The sequence below is a fragment of the Syngnathus scovelli genome, chromosome 1 (genome assembly GCF_024217435.2).
Source record: "Syngnathus scovelli strain Florida chromosome 1, RoL_Ssco_1.2, whole genome shotgun sequence".
Taxonomy (NCBI): domain Eukaryota; kingdom Metazoa; phylum Chordata; class Actinopteri; order Syngnathiformes; family Syngnathidae; genus Syngnathus; species Syngnathus scovelli.
Window position 1 is genome coordinate 17,745,962 of NC_090847.1, and position 25,539 is coordinate 17,771,500.

General features: G+C 39.7%; 1 protein-coding gene across 2 annotated transcripts in view; it reads left to right on the forward strand.

Moving 5' to 3' along the window:
• tenm1 (teneurin transmembrane protein 1) overlaps positions 1–25,539 on the forward strand; it is a 176,278-nt gene that overhangs the window by 144,886 nt on the left and 5,853 nt on the right. For both annotated transcript variants that reach the window (XM_049744686.2, XM_049744678.2), the window contains 13 exons: positions 2,710–2,864; positions 4,642–4,725; positions 6,465–6,659; positions 9,950–10,037; positions 11,335–11,531; positions 13,111–13,424; positions 15,193–15,365; positions 16,842–17,086; positions 18,302–18,595; positions 20,602–20,846; positions 22,104–22,246; positions 24,180–24,391; positions 25,159–25,460. In XM_049744686.2, coding sequence (XP_049600643.1) covers positions 2,710–2,864; positions 4,642–4,725; positions 6,465–6,659; positions 9,950–10,037; positions 11,335–11,531; positions 13,111–13,424; positions 15,193–15,365; positions 16,842–17,086; positions 18,302–18,595; positions 20,602–20,846; positions 22,104–22,246; positions 24,180–24,391; positions 25,159–25,460 — 2,647 coding nt within the window. The remainder of the gene's footprint in view (positions 1–2,709; positions 2,865–4,641; positions 4,726–6,464; positions 6,660–9,949; positions 10,038–11,334; positions 11,532–13,110; positions 13,425–15,192; positions 15,366–16,841; positions 17,087–18,301; positions 18,596–20,601; positions 20,847–22,103; positions 22,247–24,179; positions 24,392–25,158; positions 25,461–25,539) is intronic.

Genomic DNA, 25,539 nt, shown 5'->3' on the forward strand with positions numbered 1-25,539 from the left:
GAGGGGGACAGAACGCGGACCAAGTGACGTTTACTGAACTGAAATGGTTGCGCTGGGTATATCTACGGGACTTGCGGTGGATGTAGCGCCAGCGAGGCGGGCAAGCTAAGTCTGGGTGGTGATGTAGCGCCGGTGTTGGAAGCTGCGGTATATTCCAGCGGATACTGAGAAGGTCAACGACCGAACCGGACTGGAAGTAGTCAGTTGAGATGTTCCCCTTACATAATGCCAGTTGACAGTAGGAGAAATGGCAAAGTCGGTGAGAATGAAAGTGTGTGTGTGTGTTAGGGGGCGGGGGACCTTGACATTATTGAATGTCAGAAGCCACTGATTTGATACATTTGTGAAATACAGAAAAACAAAAGACATGCATGGAACCAGATTGGGTCAGGCTGGTTTGGCGGATTGGGGCAATTAAAGAGTGCAGGTGTGAGGATATGTGGGTGGTTTCTCTGTGGCAGACGGAAGATGAAGGGGGCAGAAGGCCCCCTGGCCTCAGAAGGACACACATTGACCCTGGCTTCCCATGCCCACGTCCCCTCTCCAGCAGTGCAATTTACGACCCACAGTTGCCGGCTTGAGAGTACATGTCAATGTTAGCCTTGCGCTGTTTTTCATCAACGTGACCATGCATGTATTGATTGTGAACTTAGATTGCTGCTATTGAGCGCAAGGAGGATGGATGTAAACCCTCCTTGATTGTATTTCAAATCAAATCAAATTATATTAACTATGTACCACCTTTCATACATTAAAAATGCAGCACAACATGCTTTTTACAGGGATAGATAAGAGTCAATACAAAAAGGCAACAAGTATACAGAAACCGAGCCCTTCTGTTGCTACATATAAATACACACGCACACGCATACGCAACACATTAAGTGACAGAGTAAACACCTCCACCAACATGAAGAGCCCACCCAGTCATGCTGGTCCGAGCAGTCCACAGGATAACAATGATTGGAATGAGCATTAAAAAAAAAAAAAAAAGTTGTATTACTATGACAACATGACAGAAATACAGGATCCCCCCCCCCCCCCCCCCCCCCACACACACACACACACATCAATAAAAGGAAAAATGTTACAAGGAATGTAAAGAGAAAGCACTAATCATGGACAACGGAGGGATGAAGCGCTTTTGGGTCAAAACACAGAGATAGAGGCACATGAACATTACCACAAATGAAAAGAGTCCTCGTGTTTGTTTGATGTAGCTTAATCTACAATAATCAACAGATCAATCAATTGTGGTTTAATCGCAGCCCAACTGGAAATCGACTGAGTCCAGGCAGGAAATAACTTTGTTCTGTGAGGCAATATTGCTAACGACTATCAAAATCTGATGCAGGGGTCTCATAATTATAACCATTTTGATTAATGGTAGTTGGTAGAAACAACATATCTAAAACAATTTTCTGCAGCAATGGGTAAGGAATATGAAAAATATGGATTCCAATATTTTTTCTCATTGTAGTAAAATTAGACAGAAGGAATAGGCAGAAAACATTTTTTCAATAATGATATCAATGTAGAAAACATATTTTCAATAATGACGATATCAATGTCATGCTTTATGGCATTATGTCTACTAACAGAGTTGGAGGAGGACAAAATTGCTGACCATTGTTTTTTTTTATAATCCTTTAAAAGATTGATCTTTCCTTAAAGAATCTTTTGAAATAATGTAAATTTTGTATCTGCTGTTTTTTCTTTGTATGTGTTGTTTCTTCATGCGAGAATAGCACATCTTCACATTCATAATGTGCACATTGCTGGATTTTTTTTTCCCCAAAATTCCTCTTTTGCATGATTAGTTCTGTGATTGATTATAACTTGATTTAATCTAAATATGCATTGTCTATTTAGTCCTTTGGGGCATGAGTGTGATAAAAGACGAGGGATAACGTTTGCTATAACTTAATGATAAACCATAACCAAAATGTATTTTTAAGTGGCTTATCATCGGGCAGCATAGATTGAACTTGCGCCAAGAAACTCTGAAATATGGCTGATTGTTACCGATGTAGAGTGAAAGCTATCATGGAGACGCAGAATGAGAGGAATATTGCTGAGGAGTTGAGTCCAAAGGCCCATTTTGTGTATGAAGATGAGATGGGAGAGGGTGGGGGTGCGGGGAGGTCGCTCCTCATCCATTACAGATGATTCATAGTCTGCCCTGACCTTTAATACCTCGACTTGCCTCGCTCTTGCTTCCTGCTGCAGTCTCTCACTGCAAGGAGACTTCAAGTGTACACTGTTCATAGAAAACACGCCTACACACGCACGCATTAGTTTTTATAGGTGTTGTTGGAAATATATGTCTGCGTACTTCGTGGGTGAACATCTATGATGTAAATTTGCAAGCATCAAATGTCAAAAGTTCACTGAGGCACCCTGCTTGCATCTAATGTGACAAATAAGCTTTTCCTGCAGTTGTATTGTTCTAATCCCTTTAGTGGTCTCTGGGATGGAAATATAATTACCTTTCTGCAGTGCAGCACGTTTGATAAGACAGTCACTAGCTGAGCTGAATGTCTAACTGAATTGGATGCATGCTCAGAAGTCCCACCTTGCTTGCCTCTACCCATCTTGTCTCACTCACTCCTGCACTCTCAGCTTTTCTCCTTTTTTGATTTGTGCTTTCTTATCCCTGTTCTCGTCTCATCTTTAAAGGTAATTTTGCGTCTGTTTCTCACCCACTAGGTATTGCAGTAGATAAAAAGGGTGTTGTCTACTTTGTTGATGGCACCACCATTCAGAAGATTAATGAAAGGGGGTTGCTGTCCACCATGATTGGCTCCAATGGACTGATGTCAACGCAACCCCTAAGCTGTGATGCACGTATGGACATTAACCAGGTGAGTGCCTAACTGTGAGTGTTAAAAATGCTGAGTTAAAAAACACCGAATATGGATTAAAATTAGAACAGAGAGATAGAGAGAGAGAGAGAGAGAGAGAGAGAGAGAGAGAGAGAGAGAGAGAGAGAGAGAGAGAGAGAGAGAGAGAGAGAGTCTTGTGAAAACCAAAAGCACCTAATTTGATCAGCCAGGCTTCAGATCACACTGCTGACTTATGTCAGGCCTATTAGAGCTGCAGATGAATTATAGATGAAGTGTGATCTCTGCACAAACACACACACACACACACAGGTACGAAGTCGAAGGTGCCTGGGTATGTGTATGACTCTAGGTATGACTGCTTAGGCCAGGTGACCCCAGAGACGCAATTGCGTGTCTTTAAAGAGGCCAGTTCAATCCTCCTGTTAGACATCATCCTCTGCAGCACATCTGACTGTCATCATACTCCATCTGTGTTTGCTCTTGTAAACGGCACTGACCTCAAACTGGCAGCAATATTGATCACAAATTATGTAGCTGTTTAACTTGACAAACACCACTATGCTAATTTATGCCAAATAAACAGCAGATTGTTGGCACGAGTTTTGTGCAAAGTCAAACTGACTTTTAAATTAAAACACGTGTTTTGTGTAGCAAGGTATAAAAATTCAGTGGTAGTGAATTTTTGCTGAGAGACTACTCATGATAATGTTTGCAAAGTTCTGAAAGAAATATCTGCCAACCCACACACTGTTCATTGTGCTGCCAACCAACAACTGCTAACATGATTCAAAGTGCAGAATGAATAAAAATTAAATCCTCAAACAAAACTAAAACATTTGTGCAACCACATTATTTAGATGATTGCCCACTATTGATATTTGAATGAATAATCTGTTGGATGTAACCTTAGCACTTGAAACCCTTGTCTTCGCCAGTGCTTCAGATGATGTCAGTCAAAAACACCAGATTTTATGGTAAAAGAAATGTCCATGTCCGTCCTGTTGGGATGTCAAAACTTTCTTTTGAATAAATCAGTTCAGCACTGACTTCTTACAATAACACCAAAATGCTTTGACCAAACTTTGAGCTGTTCTTGACAGAACTTGTTCAGACCTGACTCTTTGTATGCAGCCGCATTTGCCTGCCATTACTGAAAAGCTCAGTATCATGAACAGAGATCTGGTATTTGTCGTCTTTTGTCTCAAGACAGGATGAGCCCTGCTTGATTAATTTCTCTACACATTAAAATGGGATTTTAGACTGAAACCTCTTCTTTCCCATTTGACAGAGCCTATAATTGGACATGTCAGTAGCAATTTAGCATGATCCATTTATTTACCAATCCCACTCCACAGTCATCAATCACCTCTTTTTCCCCTCCAACAAATCTCCTCAAACAAAGACCTTGTTTTTTTATTTTTTTATTGTGTGTTTGGGTGCGGGCTGGACACTGCAATGTGGGTGGCTCTAGTCTCGTTTTGTGTTTCTTTGATCCCCACAGAGTTAGTAAGCAGGGTGCGCTTTTTCAGAATGTGCGGATCATGGTTATTGGCTGACATTTGGATCACAGTCGAAATGAGCAGTTGTGACTGTTGAATAAACACAAGGAATGCTCCCTGCCTGATGGTGACCTTTGCATATGCGGGAAGGGCCAGGCAGCCAAATGCTATGTTATTAAGCAGATATTATTTGTATCACCTGTACCTAGCACTTAAGGGTCACTGCCACTGCCAAGACTATTTGATTCATGTATGAATATGAAAACAAACTGTATTTCCTCTGTGTGCTTGTGTAGGTACGTCTGGAGTGGCCAACAGACTTGGCTATTAACCCTCTGGACAACTCCCTTTACATCCTGGACAACAACATTGTGTTACAGGTAGACACGCACACACTCATGCATGCGCGGTGTACACTGCAAACCGCCAATATTTATATTCCTAATCTCGTTCCTCTGCATCCACGTGCTTTTCTGGTAGATAAATACTGATTCTGTTTGCTGCAGCGATGAAAATTATTTTACGCAAACTGCCTTGTTGTCACAATATCAATATTCAGTGAATGACACAAGTAACAAGAAAATCCTGCTCTCTGCTGAAGAAGAGATGCGATAGGACCGTCATTCCCAAAGCTGTTCTTTTGTGTGTCACTCACTTTTTTATAGAAAAACATGTCTGCCAAAAGTAGTGCCTCTCATGGAAAATAGAAATGGTGTCAGACAAGACGATCTTGTAGTAAATATCACGCAACAGTTCCATGGCAAAACAACATTGTGACTATAGCTGTGACCCATTATTTGAATGTGCTTGGTTATCTCTTAGCAACTCTTGAGTTGTCAAATACATTTGTAACAACACAATCAACATCCTAATAATGTGTAATGAAATAATATCATTGTCTAACATTAGCAAGCAACTAATAAACAAATGATTGTACCAAGTAACTGCGGCAGAGTTGTTGGAATAATCTTGGAGTCAGATCCTCCATCCGATACTGTACCCCAACAGATTTTAATTTTTTTGCAGTTATGAGACAATTAATCAATACTTTATTGATATGGTACATTTCATACTAAATAAAAAGCAACACAATGTGCTTCACGAGCAGGAATTAAAACACAATAAATCCCATCCATTGGACCGCCGTCTGTGCCCCTCCTTTTCCTGGGCGCTATCCACACTCCACATCTTGTGTTAAAGCACTTAAAGTCTAAAAAGATGATGAAAAGACATGACACAGATGAGAACAGAGCATCATAATCGAGGTATTTCAACACCAGGAACAGCTTGCAGCTCATAGATGGAGAGACAGAGCCTATCGGGCCGCCCAGCCCCAGGCAGACAGAGTAGTCAGGACGACATGCGTTATGTTCAATTGTTTACACATCAAGGGTAGAAAGGCACTGACTGCCAAAATGAACTTGAAAGTGTTTGAAAGTGTAGAACAACCATACCATCATAAGAAAACCTTACAAAATGTGTCTGAGTGACACCCTAATCATTACACTGAATGCCTAAAACGCATGCTTTTTTTTTTCACTCTGAAATTTGGTGACTGGTGATCAAATATGACCCATGCCCACTAACATTGATTTTGTAGAAACCAGTGTGTGGTAAATCAAGAAATAGTGGGAATGGTGGTAATCGTTAAACTGTGATACTTAACATGCCATGAGTGTGTGTAGTATTTTTGGAACAGTCCCAACAGTGTTCAAGAGGTAGCTCAAAGAATATTCCCACCACAGGTCGGTCTTAGAAGGGTCATGGAGAAAACTCTAAAGGGTTAAAAAGTAGAACCAAATTAGAATATTCATACTAAACATAAGGGACAGAGGTCAGATAGCGGTCAGAAGGTTCTTTGACACAGGAAAGAGATCTGCAAAAGCAAGTACCTTCAATGTCACAAATAAAAATGCAGTTCCCCTTTCGGTTAAAGGTTCATCATCCATTTTTGAATGTCAGACAGGCTGCTAATACTTTTGAAAATATTAGTCATTCATCATTTGATGGATAAGTATAATCTCGGTCAAAATTGACCTACAACATACTTTGTGTGTATGGAGTGTTTTGTACTCCTGTTTTTCATGGCTAACACATGAACGGTATGGTATGGTTTCAGGTATCAGAAACTCTTCAGGTGCGCATTGTCGCCGGCCGGCCCATCCACTGCCAGGTGCCAGGCATTGACCACCATCTAATGAGCCGAGCTGCGGTTCGGGCCACTTTGGAAGCAGCCAAAGCCATCGCCATGTCACACTTGGGCACCCTGTACATCGCTGAGACTGATGAGAGGCGCATCAATCGCATTCAGCAGGTCACATTATCAAGTCAACTCTCAATTCATTCAAATTCATCGTGCTTTGATAGTCTTCTTATAGAGTACTCGAGATTTTTTTTTCTGTCAAGTTTCTAAAGCAAAGTAATGATGCAATGCTCATGCAGAGAAGTCATAAAGCTAAAAAACTATGCAGCCTTTCATTTAAAAGCTTTCTGTTCTGAGTCTACCAGCAAAAAAGCTCGAGGAAACATCATCCGGTATAGATCACACATACATGTTGATTCTGTTGCCTTTCACACTTCACTTTGCCTTTCACCTTCGACACCCTCCAACAGACCTTTGTCTTTCTGCAATGATACATTCCAGTGAATTATTTTAACAAAACAAACCAATTTAAATGTGTCTAACATTACTATTTTCATTTGGTATGGATGGATGGAGGGCGGCTCGGTGGCGCACTGGGTAGCACGTCCGCCTCACAGTTAGGAGGGTGCGGGTTCGATTCCACCTCCGGCCCTCCCTGTGTGGAGTTTGCATGTTCTCCCCGGGCCCGCGTGGGTTTTCTCCGGGCACTCCGGTTTCCTCCCACATTCCAAAAACATGCTTGGTAGGCCGATTGATCACTCCAAATTGTCCCTAGGTGTGAGTGTGAGTGCGATTGGTTGTCTGTCTCTGTGTGCCCTGCGATTGGCTGGCAACCAGTTCAGGGTGTCCCCCGCCTACTGCCCGATGACGGCTGGGATAGGCTCCAGCACGCCCGCGACCCCCGTGGGGACTAAGCGGTTCAGAAAATGGATGGATGGATGGATGGATGGATGGATTGTCTAATAAATATAGCTTTGCAAAACAGGCGACAATTTCTCTGCACAATTTTCACAGCACAAGGAAATAGAACATATTTTGCAACACTTCTCACACATGAGTTGCATTCAAGAGCGCCGACAATATTTGTTCGCAAACTTCTTTCACCACATTAAATTGCTTCATATGGCATTAAAAAAACAGACGACGTGGGGACGAACCATTGATTTGTACCAAGTTGAAAAAAAAGACTGGTGTAGAAATGATTTAATCAGTCAAAACTAAATTAAGTGAAGAAAATTGCTCTAAGACTTACGAGCTAAATATTACAACAAACTGACAAAATGAAATGATTGCTAGGTTTAATTTTTATTGACTTACAATCATTCCTGGAACTTTTGCTTGACTGTCTCGCTCATTTTTGAGGTACATACGTTGATGCTCCCATCCATATTTCTGACACAGCCACCATACGTAACCCCGAAATTTATGTGCAACCACTAAAGAGGCGTGATTCCGCTACTGTAAGTCTAAAGGTGTTCCCGATTACCAGATCAAGGAATTTTCATGAAAGATAACTCAAGTAACAGTAACTTAAAAAAATTGCAATTTAATCAACAGGACTGTGCTCATCACTGGATGTGTCTGAAGCCAGTAAAAAACAAGTGTGTGTTGATCTGGTTCATCAATGCTACGTTCCATGCGATCAAAAACACAAATAATAATACATCATACGAGATCAAATGATTAAAACAATGGTTGTAGTTGTTTGTGTTTGTCGCTTCCAAACTCCAAGCTCGCAGCAGATATCCTCCTCACAGGTGGGAAAAAAAAAGTCACTTGGTGTTAGAGTGGTGTTCACTCTAATTTCTTTGCGAGAATCACACTGGAGACAGTTTGCCTTTTAGCACTTGCAAGTGGAGAAAACCTTCGTCACCTTGTAGCATACAGAGGTGATCGAAAAGTAGTCTGACTTAGGCCTCTTGCAAGATCATATTTCTTGAGAGAAAGCAGGGTGGGGGGTGAGAATGGACAAGTGGTCACCTCAGCAACTGGTTAATCAGTGCAGAGGGCCTCAGCTCTTTGTTGTACAAGGTTGTGGAAACAGAAACTAGTGGAGCATTTTAGATAACTAACTAAGCAAGAATGTTTCCACACCATTTGGAAAGTTTTAACAACTGAATGTGGAAACTTTCCAGAGTCAAGGAAAGGTGAAAGTTTTAAGTTAATAATTCTAGTCTCAATTCCAACATAATCATACGATCAAAATAATTTGTCAACCTTAACATTTGGCACTGATCCTTTTTTACCAAACATGATGTTTGGGCATCAGTATTTGGGTGGGGACACAATTTTGGTAATTGAGCAACCGGTGAGCATATAAGGACCAAGTTGTTGGACATGATGGCAGGTTTTGTGTGCACATTTGATTCAATAAAAAAAATGTGAATTGGGCATCATGCACTGCATTGAAGCAATATGAGATACACCATGGGAATTGAGAACTGATTAAAAAGGATGTATGAATTTAATCAGGTGACCAATAGGCCTGTACACTCACTGACCAATTCATCAGGGCTGTCTAAATAGAGCCAATACAAGAACAATGACACACAAGTCTTTTACCTACATACTATGAATTGAAAATGTATTTGAAAAGCCCTCAATACAGTTCTACATTATTATGGATGACAAAAAAAAAATCTATCCATCCATTTTCTATAGCAGGTGACATGAAGCCTGTCACAACTCACAAGTATCTATTTCAGAAAGAAATTGTACGTGACACGCAATCAGTAGCACCCCTGCTGGTTGAAACCGTTTGGGCAAACCACTCAATTTGTCTCCCACACAGACGCACGACTCTGTACGATCACAGGATGTTTCTTCTGAGCGCACTCACGGAATAGACAGCGAGCAAACCGTGACAAGCATCAATTGCGAGTTCTTGTTCCATGTAGAGGGCATAGTTTTGAAGCCTTGATCACAGTCAAGTGACAAGACATCTGAAATCAGCTGTGTCTCTTTGAATCGAACCCCTGATGAAAGTATTGTGAGTTGAAGGCCTAAATTGAGCACCAAATGTGCATAGCAGCAAAGGTACCTGTTTAGATAAACACAGAGCTTTTTGTAGCTATTTCAAATGATGCTTATACGCTGCTGACTTGTATCAGCTCAACAATTAAGTGTATCAACAATAACAACACTAAAGAACATGTTTTTCTTGCATATACCATTTGATATAATCGAAATTAATATTGTTGAAAAAATAAGTCAATTTCTTTATAGTAAGCATGCATAAAAATACCAGATATGTATTTATATATAATATATTTAATGTTGATGAGGAAGGATTTGATGGCCACAAGGATTGTGTGAGCTATGTTTAATAATTGTGTGATTTACATTCATACATAGTCAGTTGTTCCGTAAACTCAAAATTATCTGGCAAGATTATACGCAATAGCATCAGTATTGGTCTGTTTTCTTGCCTTGCATGACATGGTCTTTTGAACACTACACAGGTGTCAACCAATGGAGAGATATCTGTTATCTCTGGCGCTCCTACGGACTGTGACTGCAAGATAGACCCCAACTGTGACTGCTTCTCTGGTAGGATATCTGGCACACAAACACACACAAACACACACACACACACACACACACACACACACACGCGCAAAACACATCCCACATCCACATCACTGTCATGCTATCATAATGTGATCGTATTAGATAATGTCTAATAGGCTTGCAGTGCTAAGAAAAACATGCACTTGAAATTATCTCTTGGTTTAGAAGGACATTTAAAAGCTTGATGACGAGCAGTAATTGAAGTCATCAATTGCTCTTAAAAGAGTAATTACATCTGCTATTTTTTTAACTGATTTGAGTGAAAGTTGAGCTTTGACAAGATTTAGCAATGACCTTGGTGTGTAAACATGACTGCAATGGGGGATTTAAGGCTGTGTTAAAATTGAACTTGTCTTGGTTACACATGTAGTGTATGTTTGTGCAATACTTATATTTAGTATTTGTATTCGCTTGGCTGTCTCCCCTTTGCAAAGACCTTCACCTGAATATCAGTCTAAACCAATATGAGAAAAGCTTTTCCAATCCAATCATTTTATGGCCAGCGAACGGAAAGCTCTTCTGCTATAACAGATGAAGGTTTTAAACAGGTTGGCACATCATCGCAGGCCAACGGAAATCTAATAAAAGGTTGAGGAAAGGACCAAACAAATAAGCAGATGTTTTTTTGTCAGTTAGGCCATGCTTTCCATTGTAAGTGTCAGAGGATGTGATTTTATCATTTAATTCAGCTCATAAAAAGCTGTCATTCCCCCCACCACCACCTTTTCAAAGCAAAGGGAAGTCTCTCTCATGCCACAAGCCAATGGGCTGTAACACTTTCTTTTTTTCTTGAGCTTTGCTTTGCATATTTCCAATCATGTCTTGCTGTTAACTGATGATTACACTCTTCAGAGGCTTTCCGTTTCCATGTCCTCACCACGAACACTCACAGAGTCTCTGTCTCTGAACGCCAGCATGCATCCCCAAAATAGGCTGTGTAGGTTCTGTATGCTGTTAAAAGGTAAACCACCATCCCAATGGCTGTACCGGCCCGCTAGAGGCTCTGTGCTTCCTGCTGACTACATTTAAAGGACTTCACCAAGCCTTTTTCCTGCTGTCTTGCCACAACACATGAACGTATTTAGTCAGCATCATGCTGTTCTGATCCAGACCATTGAGTACCTACTGGAGTCCAAGTCCTGCTGTAGTCACACCATGAAATATTATTTGCTAACTTGGATCCATGTTTACTTCTCGAAAGAAGAATTAGTATTTATGAGGGTGGCTTCCATATGTTGTTGTGGTATTAACTCAAAATTCCGCGTCGTTTTTTTAGGTGACGGCGGCTACGCTCGTGACGCTCGCCTCAAAGCTCCTTCTTCTCTGGCTGTGGGCCCCAATGGCACATTGTACATTGCTGATCTAGGGAATATTCGGATCCGAGCTGTCAGCCCCAACAAGCCTCAGCCTGGCCCGGCTGGAATAGTCGAGATCAGCTCCCCCCTTGACCAGGAGCTCTATCTCTTCAGCCAGGTACACAGACCCTTATGGTGGGAATCAAACATGTCGACCATTCATGCTATTGTGCATCTAATTTTTAAGACTCACTTTTCATTATTGTGTATATATTGTGTGGTACTTAACTCTTGGTGTTCTCTGGGTTCAATTTGACCCCAGGCTTATTTAGTTGTAGTCAAAATTGAAAAACTTGGGTTTGAATACACCAATCAAAATTAATATATGAAATAGTAAAACACCAATCATTGAACAATGGCAGTGACATGCACAGTATATGTATGTCTAAAAGTGAATTGTCATAGAAATTAAAAAGAGAAAGGAATGATCTAGTATTGTCTTAGTGTTATAACAGTGAAGAAATCACAGATTTTAGTAACACAATCCCAATCGAAATACAAGAAAACACTTTCGATTCATTAGAAGCTCGCTGAAAGTGGGTCTTTTAAAAAAAAAAAGAAAAAAAATGCACCTCTGCTAAATGGAATGTGGCCTCTGGGAGAGTCATATAATAGTACTGGACTGTCCAGGGTCAGAGGTCGTTATGAGGAAGAGATCATGCTCTTGTGGAAACTGCATTAAAATTGGAAATTTGAAAAAATGGTCTGCATTAGCCCCAGCATCTTTGGGTTCAGAGGTCATTGTGAGAAAGGGATATTATTCCATGCTGTGCTCTCGTCACTGCAAACAAATTATTCTAAGAGGCCTGCAGTCTCAGTGTGAGAGGACACAATCACGGAACAATGAGGTGATGAGCAAGTAATGTACATTTCTTGATTTCCTTCTTGCACTGCCAATTCCTGCTGTCAGACCTGTGTCGGAGCGCTTTGCCTGGCAACCCAGACAGACACAGCTGACCCTCAGGCAAAAACAATATCAAGAGCCCCTTGATTGGGAAATATTTTGGGAATTTATTTAGTTATACAACTGTATTTAAAAAAAACTTTTTGAAATTTAAAAATTTTGAGTGCTGTATTTATGAGGTAAATAAAATGTATGACATAAACAAGTAGTTAAGTGTAACTGACGACAGTGGTTTGCCCATTGACCGAGAGACACAATAAAGATTGTGACTGCATCTAAGGCTTATGTACTGTAAAAAATAAAATGGATTTTAATTATTCAACGCATTTAATTTTATCAAGCTGTTGTGATGTTATCTGTAGACACAGAGCTCCCAGAAGCATGTCTCTGTGAAATAAAATGAGCCATTCTCAGTCAAGTCACTGTTAGATATATTTGATATATGTTAGTTATCTGTAGAATTTACATTTTATTTAGTAGAACTCCAATAGAATATCACTCATTGGAGTTCAGACCTCTGTTTTTTATGATTATATTTTATGATTATCTTTATTATGATTCAGTGCAATTTCATGCCACTACAATTACAATAATGAACATTAACATTATGATTCTTTTTAAAGGCACAAGTTTGAAATTGTGAAATTTATGTAAATGTATGTTTATGATTATTTTGACTGATGATTTACACCTATCATTATTTACTTGAAACGGGGTGGTGGCTAGTTCATACATGATAGGATATAGAAATTTGATTGTGACCAAAGTATGTGTGCCCCTTTTTCTTCAACAGAATGGCTCACACCTGTACACTAAGCACCTGATCACCGGCCACTACCTGTACAACTTTTCTTATGGTAGGGATGGCCTGCTATCTACAGTGACAGGTCGTGATGCTCATGCACTCCAGGTGAAGAGAGATGCTCACGGTGTGCCACTCTGGCTGGCGCTACCTGGTGGACAAGTGTACCGGTTGTCTCTTAGTAACAGCGGAACACTGAGGAAGATTTCCGCACAGGGTCACGACATCGCCCACATCATTTACCATGGTAACACCGGTCTCCTAGCAACCAAGAGCGACGAGAACAGTTGGACCACTGTATATGAGTAAGTTCTGCGCTCATTGGTCATCATTCAGTTCCCATGCGTGCGCATGTACATCTTTTAACCAAGATGCACAACGTATTGAAACAAAAGTCATCTCTAAAATCAATAATAATAATTTTAAGAATGATGAATTAAATCGGCCATTTGGTAAGTTTACTTGTGTCCTAAATACACGCAAAGCATATTTCTCATCACGTTCACCCTCTTTTGCCGTTCAAGTGCAGGCATGTACAATGAGAACAATTTTGCTGCTGTTTGTGTCCTCAATTGTCACTCAACAAGAAGATTGCTCAAGTATGCTGACTCACTTGCATTTTCTTTCTTTCATTTCCTTTGACTAAAAATGTCCAAAATGTATTTTGTAATCTCTCCTAGAGATCAAATATTACACAGACAGTAACATACTTCTTATGTGCCATTTTATGTAGAAAATTTGAAATGCATTAACAATATTGTAAAATTTTGACCCAAAAAACAAAAGTATTTTTAAAAAGTCTGCTGGTGTGCAAATCCATGCGTGCCAAACTATGAGTATGCGTAGATCTACTGTAAACATGTGTGTACTACTGTCGAATGGCCTGCCAGCAGTCCAGACATGTCTCTCATTGAAAATGTGTGGCACACGAAGCACAAAATATGACAGATAGAAATAGGTGTCTGAGCTGTTGTGGCCAAATGTACTAATTATACATATTGCTTAAAAAAAAAAAAAAAAAAGCTATTAAATGTATTTAAACTGCAGCTAACACATTTTTTATATATGTTTTTTTTTTTCCAGCAACAGTTTTATCCATTATGCTAACATTGCCGTGTAATTATATTGACGTGACGGTCCAGTTCTGAAGCCAGACTAATCACTCCTGACTGCCGCTTCTGATTTCAATAGTCAACTGTGGGCCAACCACTGCGAGTGGCCTCACAGAGACTGACAAAAAATATCCTATTGAGTTGAGCAAAATGGTGCTGTGAATTGGCAATTATAGCTTTTTAAGTTCCGATATTTATTGGTGGAAATTAGTGGCGCTGCCGGTACTTTTCACCGTTTGTTTACAATATCACCTAATAACTGTGAAGAGCGATTCTGCTTCAAACGTCTTAGGACATTAAACAACCAGCCATTGGAGGTTTGTTTTTGTTGGTTTAATTTTTGCTGAAGCTTTGTTGAAGCGAACATTTGCAAAACACTCACTAATTCCAACAACTGTGTGCCTTTCATGTAGAATTTAAAAATAAGAAAAAAATAAATACTTTTCTCCTTGTAAGGTTAGCCATCAGATAAAGCCGTCCGCAGTTTACTGTTTCGGCAGTAGGTCAACAAACAATCTCTTCCAATTTGATTTTGTAATGAATGTTTGGGTAAATGTATCAAAGTACAAATATTTAAAGCATTTTACTTTCAAAATGTTGAGGTGTAAAAGTTGCCAGAAATATAAATAGCAAAGTCATGTCCAGATACATGAGAATTTGTAATTTGCTTCACAAAAGTAATATGTTTATGTACTTTGTTACCTTATGAGATTGGTGACAGTTTAGCTGAAGAATTTTCTCTTTATTCAGTTTAAAAGATAAGAGTACGCACACGCATCAGTCTGAATTATTTACCATCTCACAGCTGGATAATTGCCTGTATAAATCAAAGCTGACACTTGAATGTGTGGAAGTGAGGCGTTATTGTGTGCGCATGTATGCCTGTTCGATTGTCTAACTGGCACAGTCGCATCTGCCTGTGTGCGGTTGTCCATCATTGCCTTTGTGTTTATTCTTGCAGTTACAACAACGAAGGCCGCGTGACCAACATCACCCTCCCGACGGGTGATGTGCGCGGTTTCCACGGCAACCTGGATCGCTGGTCGAGGGTTGAGGTCGAAGCATCCAACCGCGAGAACTTTGTCACCAGTACAAACCTGTCTGCCAGTGACACTATCTACACATTTAAACGAGGTATAGTAACTTTGCACTTTGTGCCCCCAGGCTTGTAGAAAAATGTTCTTTCCTCACAGGTCAGAAAATCACGAAAACGTAAGAAAGACGGGTAGCAGACAGGAAACCAAATACAGGGCTACAGATGTAATGTTCCATTTATTGTATATGGCTGACATATGAAAGAGCATAAAATCAGCCTCATGCATCTGCCCCCATTTTCTTCTACTCCAATATGCTGCAAAGGTGTTTATGAGTCATCGGGGGCTCGGCCACACATTCATAGCTCTGTAAGAAAAGGAGCCCGTGAAGTTATAAATGATGTTTAAACATTTATGGCTGGCAAATGGCAAGAAAGCGATTTTATTTTTTTCAGCTTTAGATGATATGACCTCTGTTTTTGCTCACTTTTTCTGTCTGCCTATGCTGGGTGCCACAATAGTGAAAGAGGATTTATCCTTCTCTGTAAATACGATGTATGAATTTAATAGTTCATTGACCTTAACATACCGCTTGGGTCAAATTTGACCCATTTTGACATTTGACAGTCGTATAAAAATATCTAAGGGTCAATCTAACTGCACATGAGTAGAATTTTGTTTCTTTTGTGATTTTGCAAGCCTAGTGCAGATAGAAGAGGGCGTTTGCGCCGTTGTGAGAAAGAACGCAGCGAACTCGCAGCCTATCAAAGCGGCTCTTCTCATAGTAAGAGATGGAATGGCATGATTCACTTGCAGATTATGTAAAGTTGGCCTCTGTGGATGGGCCCTTGGAGACCCCCTTCCACCCCTAATGCTGGAAAGTGTGAAGTGTTTGTTTCACGATCATATTTGCAAAGGTTTCTGCGGAAACATTCACCTGTTGGACTTTCAATAGTCGTGAGGGAATCTCAAATCTGTAATAGAGTAATGTATCCTGAACATAAGAAACAGTTGTCATGAAAAAGTCAAAAGAGATCTGCACCTTCTAAAACAAGAACCAGAATACCCGGACTGTAAACTGCTACTTTTTCCATAGTTTGAACCCTTTGCCTTTAAAATAGATGCAAGCTTTTGCTCTACTGTACTTTTGTTGATTTTTGTAGTTTTATGGACAGTTCCTTCGGAAGGCAACGGCTTTGCTTCGCGACACTTCTTCTAGAACAAATTAGACTTGACATCCGGGGTTCTACTGTATCTATATTCATTGTACTGACTGTGGCTTTAATGCCATTTTTGTTGTTTATTAACGAATTAGCGTCGTGATCCGGGGTTCTCCTGTATCTACATTCGTTGTACTGACTGTGGCTTTAAAGCTCTTTTTTTGTTTATTGAACAACCCATACTAATGTTTTTTCCTTCTCACATTATTGCACATTTCCATTGCGTGCTTGTGTGGTTTGGGTGTGTGCGGCTTCCTGTGTGGGTGTGTGTGCGCCTATGTGTGTGTGTGTGGGGTTGTGTCTGTCTATCCATACACATGTACGTGTGTGTGTCATGCCCATATATGGACACCTAGACCATGCACAGAGTTCTTACAAAGTCAACGCCGACGGCTCGTTCTTTGTGTCGCTGGCCAGCGGGATGGAGCTGTCACTGAGCACAGAGCCTTTCCTGCCTGGAGGTGTTGGGGGTGGAGTCAGCCCAATCGCCAGCCGCTGTAACATCAGCCTACCTGGTGACCACGCCCCCAGTCTCATTGAATGGAGGCAGAGGAAGGAGCAGAGCAAGACTAACTACAGCACATATGAACGCAGACTGAAGGTAAAATGCTAAATCACCATAGTAGCCAAACGTTTCTGTGTGGGTTTTGGCAACATAAGCCATACATACAATTAGGCACATACATAATAATTTGCAATTTTACCTTTATAAACCACCCAAAGCTTTTATAATAAAACATTTAGTATATAGTTGAAATATGTAATTTCAGATTTCATTCAGACTCATTTACAAAGCCAAGGCTATCAGTTATTTTATCCTGCCACCGTTGTAGGGGACAAAGTACAGGATTTGCACGACTGTTATAAATGTCCCCAATTCAATACAGTTTGTGACATCCTTCAGTTAAGATATCCCAAGGATTAATATAACAGCACACCTTGCAACAGTTTTACTGAAATTAACCTGTTTTGAGGGGATGGCCCTATCGCATACAAATGAGCCGCTTCTCACCCTCTGTGTTGGACCCTCTGTGCTATTACCATGACAATTAGGGTGCGCTATGGGGTGGCTACTTTTTGTCTAAAAAAAAAAAAGTGAGTGCGAACTGCAAAATGCATGTGTGCCAAGACAGCATTAAATTCTCAGTCATGGAGGCCCATTATCACTAGTATGAATTCGTAGATGCATCAGCAGACTTAAAGTACTTTTACAAGTATTTTGAGGAAAAAAAATGTTTTTGTTCTGAGTGATTATTGGACTGAAGAGGATTAGGGCAAGTGAAGGATAAAAGTAATTCGGACTTTAAAGTGAGAATTCTGGGGGAAAAAATGTCAGAATCTTCTCACAGGTTTCTGACTTTTGCATGTTCATTTGTCACTATTCCTGTTTTGTCTTTACTGGCCCTAATCCTCTTCCGTATTATTGCCATCACATATGAAGTATACTTCTTTAAATGATTCACAAACTGTCAAAAACCGTTATGCTGACAAATACCACAATGACACCTCACTTCTTCAGTTTCACAGTCATCGCATGACTGCAACAGAATAATAGTTTCGGAATAAAATTACCCTTCAAGCATAACAATTGATTAGGATATTTCATTTCCACACGGTTTACTGTAAATGTCATTTTACTGATTTATGTAAAATCATGAAAGTTATAATACAGATTTATATATCCCAGTGTCTTGTGACCTTTGGTTTTTGATTATACTGCAGTTAAATTAAAATGTTGCCTAATTATTGTATTTTATTCTATTCACTTTGGCTGTCTTCCCTCCAGCTTATCCTCTTTGGCGACTTTTCTTCTCAGGCACATAACCGGAACTTGCTGTCCATAGACTTCGATCAGAGCACAAGAGTGGGGAAGATCTATGATGACCACAGAAAGTTCACCCTACATATCCAATATGATATTCTCGGCCGGCCTGTGGTCTGGTCTCCCAGTAGCAAATACACTGAAGTTAATGTCAGCTACTCTGGAGGTGGACTCTTGTCAGCCATCCATCGTGGAGAATGGTTTGAACGTCTGAAGTACGAGAACGACAAGGTGGTGTCCAGAGCCTGGGTCAATGGAAAGATATGGAGCTACACATACATAGACAGGGTAAGACCTGAGTCCTGGCTTTCATAAACACATTAGAATATCCTCAGCTATTTTCATTGCCTGAAAACACATTTTGATGATGAGAGTTGCAAATGTGATTGCAAAGTTTGTCATCTTGCATTTTGACATTTCGAATTTAACTCAAGAATACACAAGAGTAAAAGTGCTGGAGTAAAAGTGCACAAAAACTTTTGGGGTGTTGTATTTCATAACACCACAGTGTCAAGGCATTGAACTTTAGGTTTTATTGGACATAAAAGAGAAAGAGTGACTTGAAATGTGTGTGGTGCATGAGACTGACTAATTGGCAATGAGGACATCACAGTGAATAGCAGCATGTCTATTTGTGACAAGTGTGACAAATTAACGTTTAATTTCCGTCCTTAAAATCAATTTTAATGAACGCGCATTCAGCCTGAACTATAATCAATGTCAGGTTTATACTTTAAATTTTTAGCTTAATGATTATGAATTGCAGAATCTAGTTTTAATAATATTGGGCCATTATTTTACTAAAGCCATAGATAGGGGAGAGAGAGAGAGAGAGAGAGAGAGAGAGAGAGAGAGAGAGAGAGAGAGAGAGAGAGAGGGAGAGAGAGAGAGAGAGAAAACGGTTATAAAATTCTCCTACCATGTGAAAAAAAACACTAGGAAAATGGCATTTTTTTGGTTTATTTATTTTTGTTTTACTTTATTGTTGGAATAAAGTACAAATATAGCAGAAATTAAAAGTCTACACCCCCTTGTTCAAATGCATAGTAAATAATTTCAACACAACATGAAATTTGAGGCGGGATATAATTATTATATTATCATTAAATGGCAATCATCATAAGCCTGGCCCCATTCAAAGTATTGTTATTTAGACTTTTCCTGACGTTTTTTAAGTCACATCATAGCACGAACCTTGGTCAAAATAATGCACAACAAAGAGAGCAAAAAAACTGAACAGAAAACTACACCCCCTTGTAGTTAGTTTTAAGCACTTATTGTATTACAGAAGGTGGCTGTGGGCCAACTTATATGGAGTTCCTTCTTCCATTCCAACATGATTGTTAAAAATGACAGATTTTAAATCACATCACAGTAAATCATTTCAACACTTAACATGAAATATAAGGGGGAATATAAGATGTATATCATATGTACTATATGTTGTGTTCAGAATTAACCAATCTCATTAAATGGCAATCGTCAGAAGCCTGCCCCCATTCAAAGTATTTCTATTTTGGCTTTTCCTGACATTTTTAAATCACATCCTCACAGCACAGACCTTGGTCAAAATAAAGCAGATGAAAGCGCTTCCAAGCATCGGAGGGATATTATTGTTAAAAATAATTTTCAAGGAGCAAAGTAAGGGAAGTCCAGCAATAAATGGAGAATATATGGCACATCAGTCATGTTTCCAAGAACTGGACATCCTTCCAAACTTTATGAAAAGACAAGAAGAAAATTGGTCAGGGAGGCTGCCAAGAGACCAACAGCAACATTAATGGAGTAGTAGACGTTTATGGTGGTACTGAAGTACTGGCTATATAGTACATTTGACAGAAATGACCAGTCTTCTTCATATGACTGTGCCATATGTCCTACAAAGAAGAAAACATTTGAAATGTGAGAGAACTGTGTTAAGATGCTGACTCCCATTTGCTGAGTCTGAATCTGAGTCTGAATGTGACTGTCTTATTCTATACACAGCTACATCTTGAGTTATATTCCACACTTCTGCAACCGCATTGTCTCAGTTGTTTATATTTTTGACTCCCCTCTCTAAAAGACTTTTGCCAACAACAGAGGAAAATGTCTCAGAATAATTTGGCTTGACCTCATTTATCAGAGAAAAATACAATACCTTTAAATGTTATGTAGACTTGTATATCTGCTATACTATGTCTAATCCTAATCCCAATCAGTGCTGCTAATAAAACCAAAAAATGATTTTAAAAAAAAGCAGGCCAGTCCTATTGGAGAGTCACTCTCACATTTGTCTTCTTGTGTTCTTGCAGTCGGTCATGCTACTTCTGCACAGCCAACGGAGATACGTCTTTGAATACGATCAGACAGACCGACTGATAGCGGTCACGATGCCCAGCATGGCCAAACACAACCTGCACTCCCTGCTGTCCATTGGTTACTACAGGAATATGTACACTCCTCCTGACAGCCTGGCATCCTTCCTGCAAGACTACACCCTGGATGGGAGGCTGCTCAGGACTCAGTACCTGGGGACGGGACGCAGTGTCATCTACCGGTATTTACCGTAATACATCTTAGATATGAGCTCACATGACACCAGGGTGTGTTAGATCCCATCTCCCATACACAAAACAGGTTAAAGAGCCTTGATGTGCCAAAGGTTTGATCCACAAAACAGTCGACACACTCTCACGTCATCTACAATTTGCATCGAAGTCAGACGTCCTTACAAATTACAGTGATTGGACAGACTGATTAAAGGGCCGCTTTGTCATCATCATCATCATCATCCGCAGCAGCAGCAGCCACCACTGATCTAATTTTAATGATATAACTAGAGGACTGATTGTAGTAGTGTTCTGGCATTTAACTTTTTCATGATACTTATTCGCTTGAAAGGGACAGTTTCGTAAAACGATCACTATTTCCAAGATTTGAAAAGACCTGTTTTTCTCATTTTTATTTCAAAAACATAAATAGATTGATGCAACTTGCTCCTTAAGCTCAACTCTTGAGAGGTATTTGTAACACCAAGCATTTGTAGAAGCAAATACACATTTTGGAGAAAATGAAGGCCCTCTGGAATGCAAACCATTTCGAGTCTACTAGGAACATTTAACTGAAAGTTCAAAGAAGAATAGCCCATGTGGAGCTAAACCAAACACCTAATTGATTTATGAATTATTAAAAAGGTGTTTCCGACTAGCTTATGTCTTTCTTGTGTCTGACATGAACAAGATGAGTGTTAACTGCGGACTTTCAGATTTAATGTGAAGGTATTTACATCCAAATCAGGTAAACGCTTTAGGAATTATAACAGTTTGTGTAGTTGCCTCCCAGTTTTACGACCTGATGGGGCCATGCTAGGTGTATGCTAGCATCCCATGTCCTCTAGTTAAGCAATGTTTCCGTAATAATCACATCTCAGTTACAGACACAGCGACTTCCAGCCAGTTTTGATTCAAAGTCATCCGTTCTATGTATGAGAACCTTGAAATAGAGATGAGACTTGTTGGCGGATGCGTCATTATGAAATCAAATGAAGAAGCCTACAAGGCAGGCCACTCTATGCATGGTCTAGTAGTCAAGTTTGACGCACAGCCGCTATCTTGATGTAGCACTAAAAAACAGGAAACTGTGAACTGAATGAACAGAATGCCGAACCAAATGGTGTGGTTTGTTTTCAAAAAAACGTTCCACCTCTAATGTCCCAAGAACTTAATGCAATATAATTAACATTTTGCTACACATGATTAGTTTGTAATGCAAAGTATATTTCAAATGACTATTGTCTTACATTGTGTTTTTCAAGGTATACGCCAGCAGCGCGTCTGTCTGAGGTGACATATGACTCAACCCTGGTGACCTTCACTTACGATGAGGCCTCAGGCAGCGTCAAAACCATCCATCTCACCCACAACGGCTTTATAAGCTCTATACGATACCGGCAGACAGGTACACATGCACTTAAAGCAACACTCAGCCCCACTTTAAAATATTTACAATGCGCATACATCTTTGGAGTCACAAACCATCTGCAATGTGACGTGACTGTGGTATCAAAAGTTCAGAGAGGGAAAGAACAATTGTGTAAAAAGTGTGAAGAAAGGCCGGAGCTTCACCCCAGCATAGAGCCGGCTGGCATCCAGTCAGACAGGAATGCTCATACGAGACTCATAAAAGATTATTCAGAGACATAAGAGTTGGCGATAAGAACTAAATGTGACAAATTTGTACTTTCTGTATACTTGCTAAGTGACAAATTATTTGTCTGATAGAATACTGCACGTGTTTATATTCAAATTCAGTTTTTTCAATCATCAGTGACATCATACATGATGTGAGCACAAGATTAGAATTTTAGCATCCAGGACAGCAACATCTATGATCCTGGCATCCTCAAGCTCATTGTTGGAGAATTCAATCTTATACCCCTCTCTCATCTGTAAATGGTTTCACACAGCATGTGGTTGGTCTGTCTTACAAGGAGGTTATAAAACTCTGTACATCCTGTATGCTGAATGTCAATGTATGTTTGAATGAAAAGATAATATGTAAATTATTATTATTATTATTATTATTATTATTATTATTATTATTATTATTATTATTATTATTGTGATCACTGAGTTTTATGTGCAGCTCTTTGTTGGATCTACAGCTGCTGTTAAAGTGCACTAGAAATTGATTTGAGTTGAGTGAATTGTGGGCTACTTACAATCATATTTGACTGAAAGGAAGAAGAAAAAAAAACCTTCAAACAGCCCATATGGAAATAATCGCTCAAAGTTTAGAATTACAATTCATAAACTCAGCACTAGGTCTCTGTGAAATTTTAAGCAAGATAATTTTTTCACATATCACAGTGGGTGCGTGACAGAATAATCAATCACCCTGCGCTGTTCCACTCTTATATTATGGTTTCAACACTATAAGAAAATCATTACAAATGGATTTGGGGGGTTCTAGTTTTCTGCTCTTGCCAGACTGTCTCCTCTCTTATTGTAGGACATTAAATTTGATCCTTTTTTGCCCTAAATGTGCAGATTTTGATGATTGACGTAAAACACTTACCGTTGTTTTTATTTATTGTTCACATGTTGCTGTACTTGACACGAAAACCTGTGATAAACAGTCACAAGATAAACCGGGTGTCACCAGTGGGCAAGGCAGTGGGTGTGTTTGCAGGTGCATCCGTGGGTTTGTGTGGTTTATCACTATGCTCTCACTGTGAAAAGGCTTTCATTTTCCTTTATACTGACCTTATTTCTGCAGAATAAACGGAAGTCCTGAAAGAGGGACGATAGGGGTGAAGAGTTGAGACCAAAAAAAAGGGATATGTGTTAGAAGAAAAACTGATCAAAAAGGAAGTGGAAAGATGACAGTTTTAAAAGCAAGAGGAGCATACTATGAGTCCCCTTGTGGAAGTGCGGATTCAATATTATATGGAAAATAAAAATAGAGGTAATGATGATCCAGCTCTCTGCACTCTGCTAAACCAGGCCCTTAGTCATTTTAAGTGCAATCGGAGTCATCTAAATGGTGCCCTAATGCCGCTTCATTAACGGGCTTCCTTTTTTTCCCCCCAATGGAGAATGAGTGGTAGTCATTTACAAGAGATTAGACCAACAATGTTGAAGTTGATGTTCTGACATTAAGGAGCACATTGGCCCATCATGGCGATTGTCTTTAGACTTCATTATCTGTCTATATTAAAGGTCAGCACTGGAAATGCCAGCAAGGTGTGCGGGTTGTTACAAAATAATGGATTGCGCTGAGCATGTCGCCGTTTATGATGTTGAACTCTCGTCGTCAATTGAATTGATTTGGTAGACTCAGCTGGTTGCTTGTGGGTATTTTGTTAATGCCTGTGATTTTCTGTGGTTAGGTCCACTGACCAGCCGGCAGATCTTCCGCTTCAGTGAAGAGGGATTGGTCAACGCGAGGTTTGACTACAGTTATAATAACTTTCGAGTGACCAGCATGCAGGCCGTCATCAATGAGACTCCCCTGCCGATTGATCTGTACCGCTACGTTGACGTATCAGGGCGGGTGGAGCAGTTTGGCAAATTCAGTGTCATCTTTTATGACCTTAACCAGGTAAGTGATGTTGAAGTCACATGTACATATACACAAAATATTGTCTTCATTTATAATTTGGCCCTTTGTAGTTTTGGTTGCTGAAATCATGTCACCGTTTTTTATTACGATTTCTTGTCAAAAGGAGAACTTTCCAAATGATTTTGGGTAAAACAGTTACCATAGAGATATCAAATTAATCAACATCTATTTTAATAATTGAGCAATCATTTTGAGCTATTGTGTGACTTTAAATTGTCCAAACCCTCTGATTTCAGCCTCTCAACAGTAATTATTCCCTGATTTCTGTACTCCTTTTTGAAAGCAGATTGATTATCTTTTATGCTTAACCAAAATAAGTCATTTGTAAACATGTACTTTTACTAGACAATGACCAAATCTAACAGAATCAGTTTAACATGCTTGGTTGAGTATGTTAATCCGTCACAGGTGAAATTGCTTAAATGTTTTGAACTTGTTTGTATCAGCAAACAATATCAAATGAACAACAGTGAGTACATAATGAACAATAATGTAGGGGACAATGGCTTTGCAATACACTTTCATGCAAAATAATGTTTCATGCGTATTAATGTAATCAATGAAATAATTGATAGAATAATCGATTCTAAAAGTATTTAATCGTGATAGCCCCAGTTCACATATATGTATATATATATATATAATATATTTAGTGTAGTTGAAAAGTTTTCCATCCATCCTCTCTCTTGCTTATTTTATCAGCTACAGTGTCTATGGTTGGTTAACATGTCGCTGATGTTGCCTAGGTGATCACTACACATCTGATGAAGCACACCAAGGTGTTTAACTCATACGGCCAAGTGGTGGAGGTCCAATACGAGATTCTCAAATCCATCGCCTACTGGATGACCATCCAGTATGACTCTGCGGGACGTACAACCACCTGTGACATTAGGGTGGGCGTGGACAGCAACGTGACACGATACACTTTTGAGTATGACGCAGACAGCCAACTGCAAAGTGCTGCTGTCAATGAGCGACCTCAGTGGCGCTATAGCTATGACCTGAACGGGAACATCAACCTGCTTAGTCATGGCACCAGTGCAAGGTAAGACTGTATTTGTGGTGCTTTTTAGACACACCCGTTTCCTTTTTCCCATGATAAAGCATCTCCACAAACCTCTACT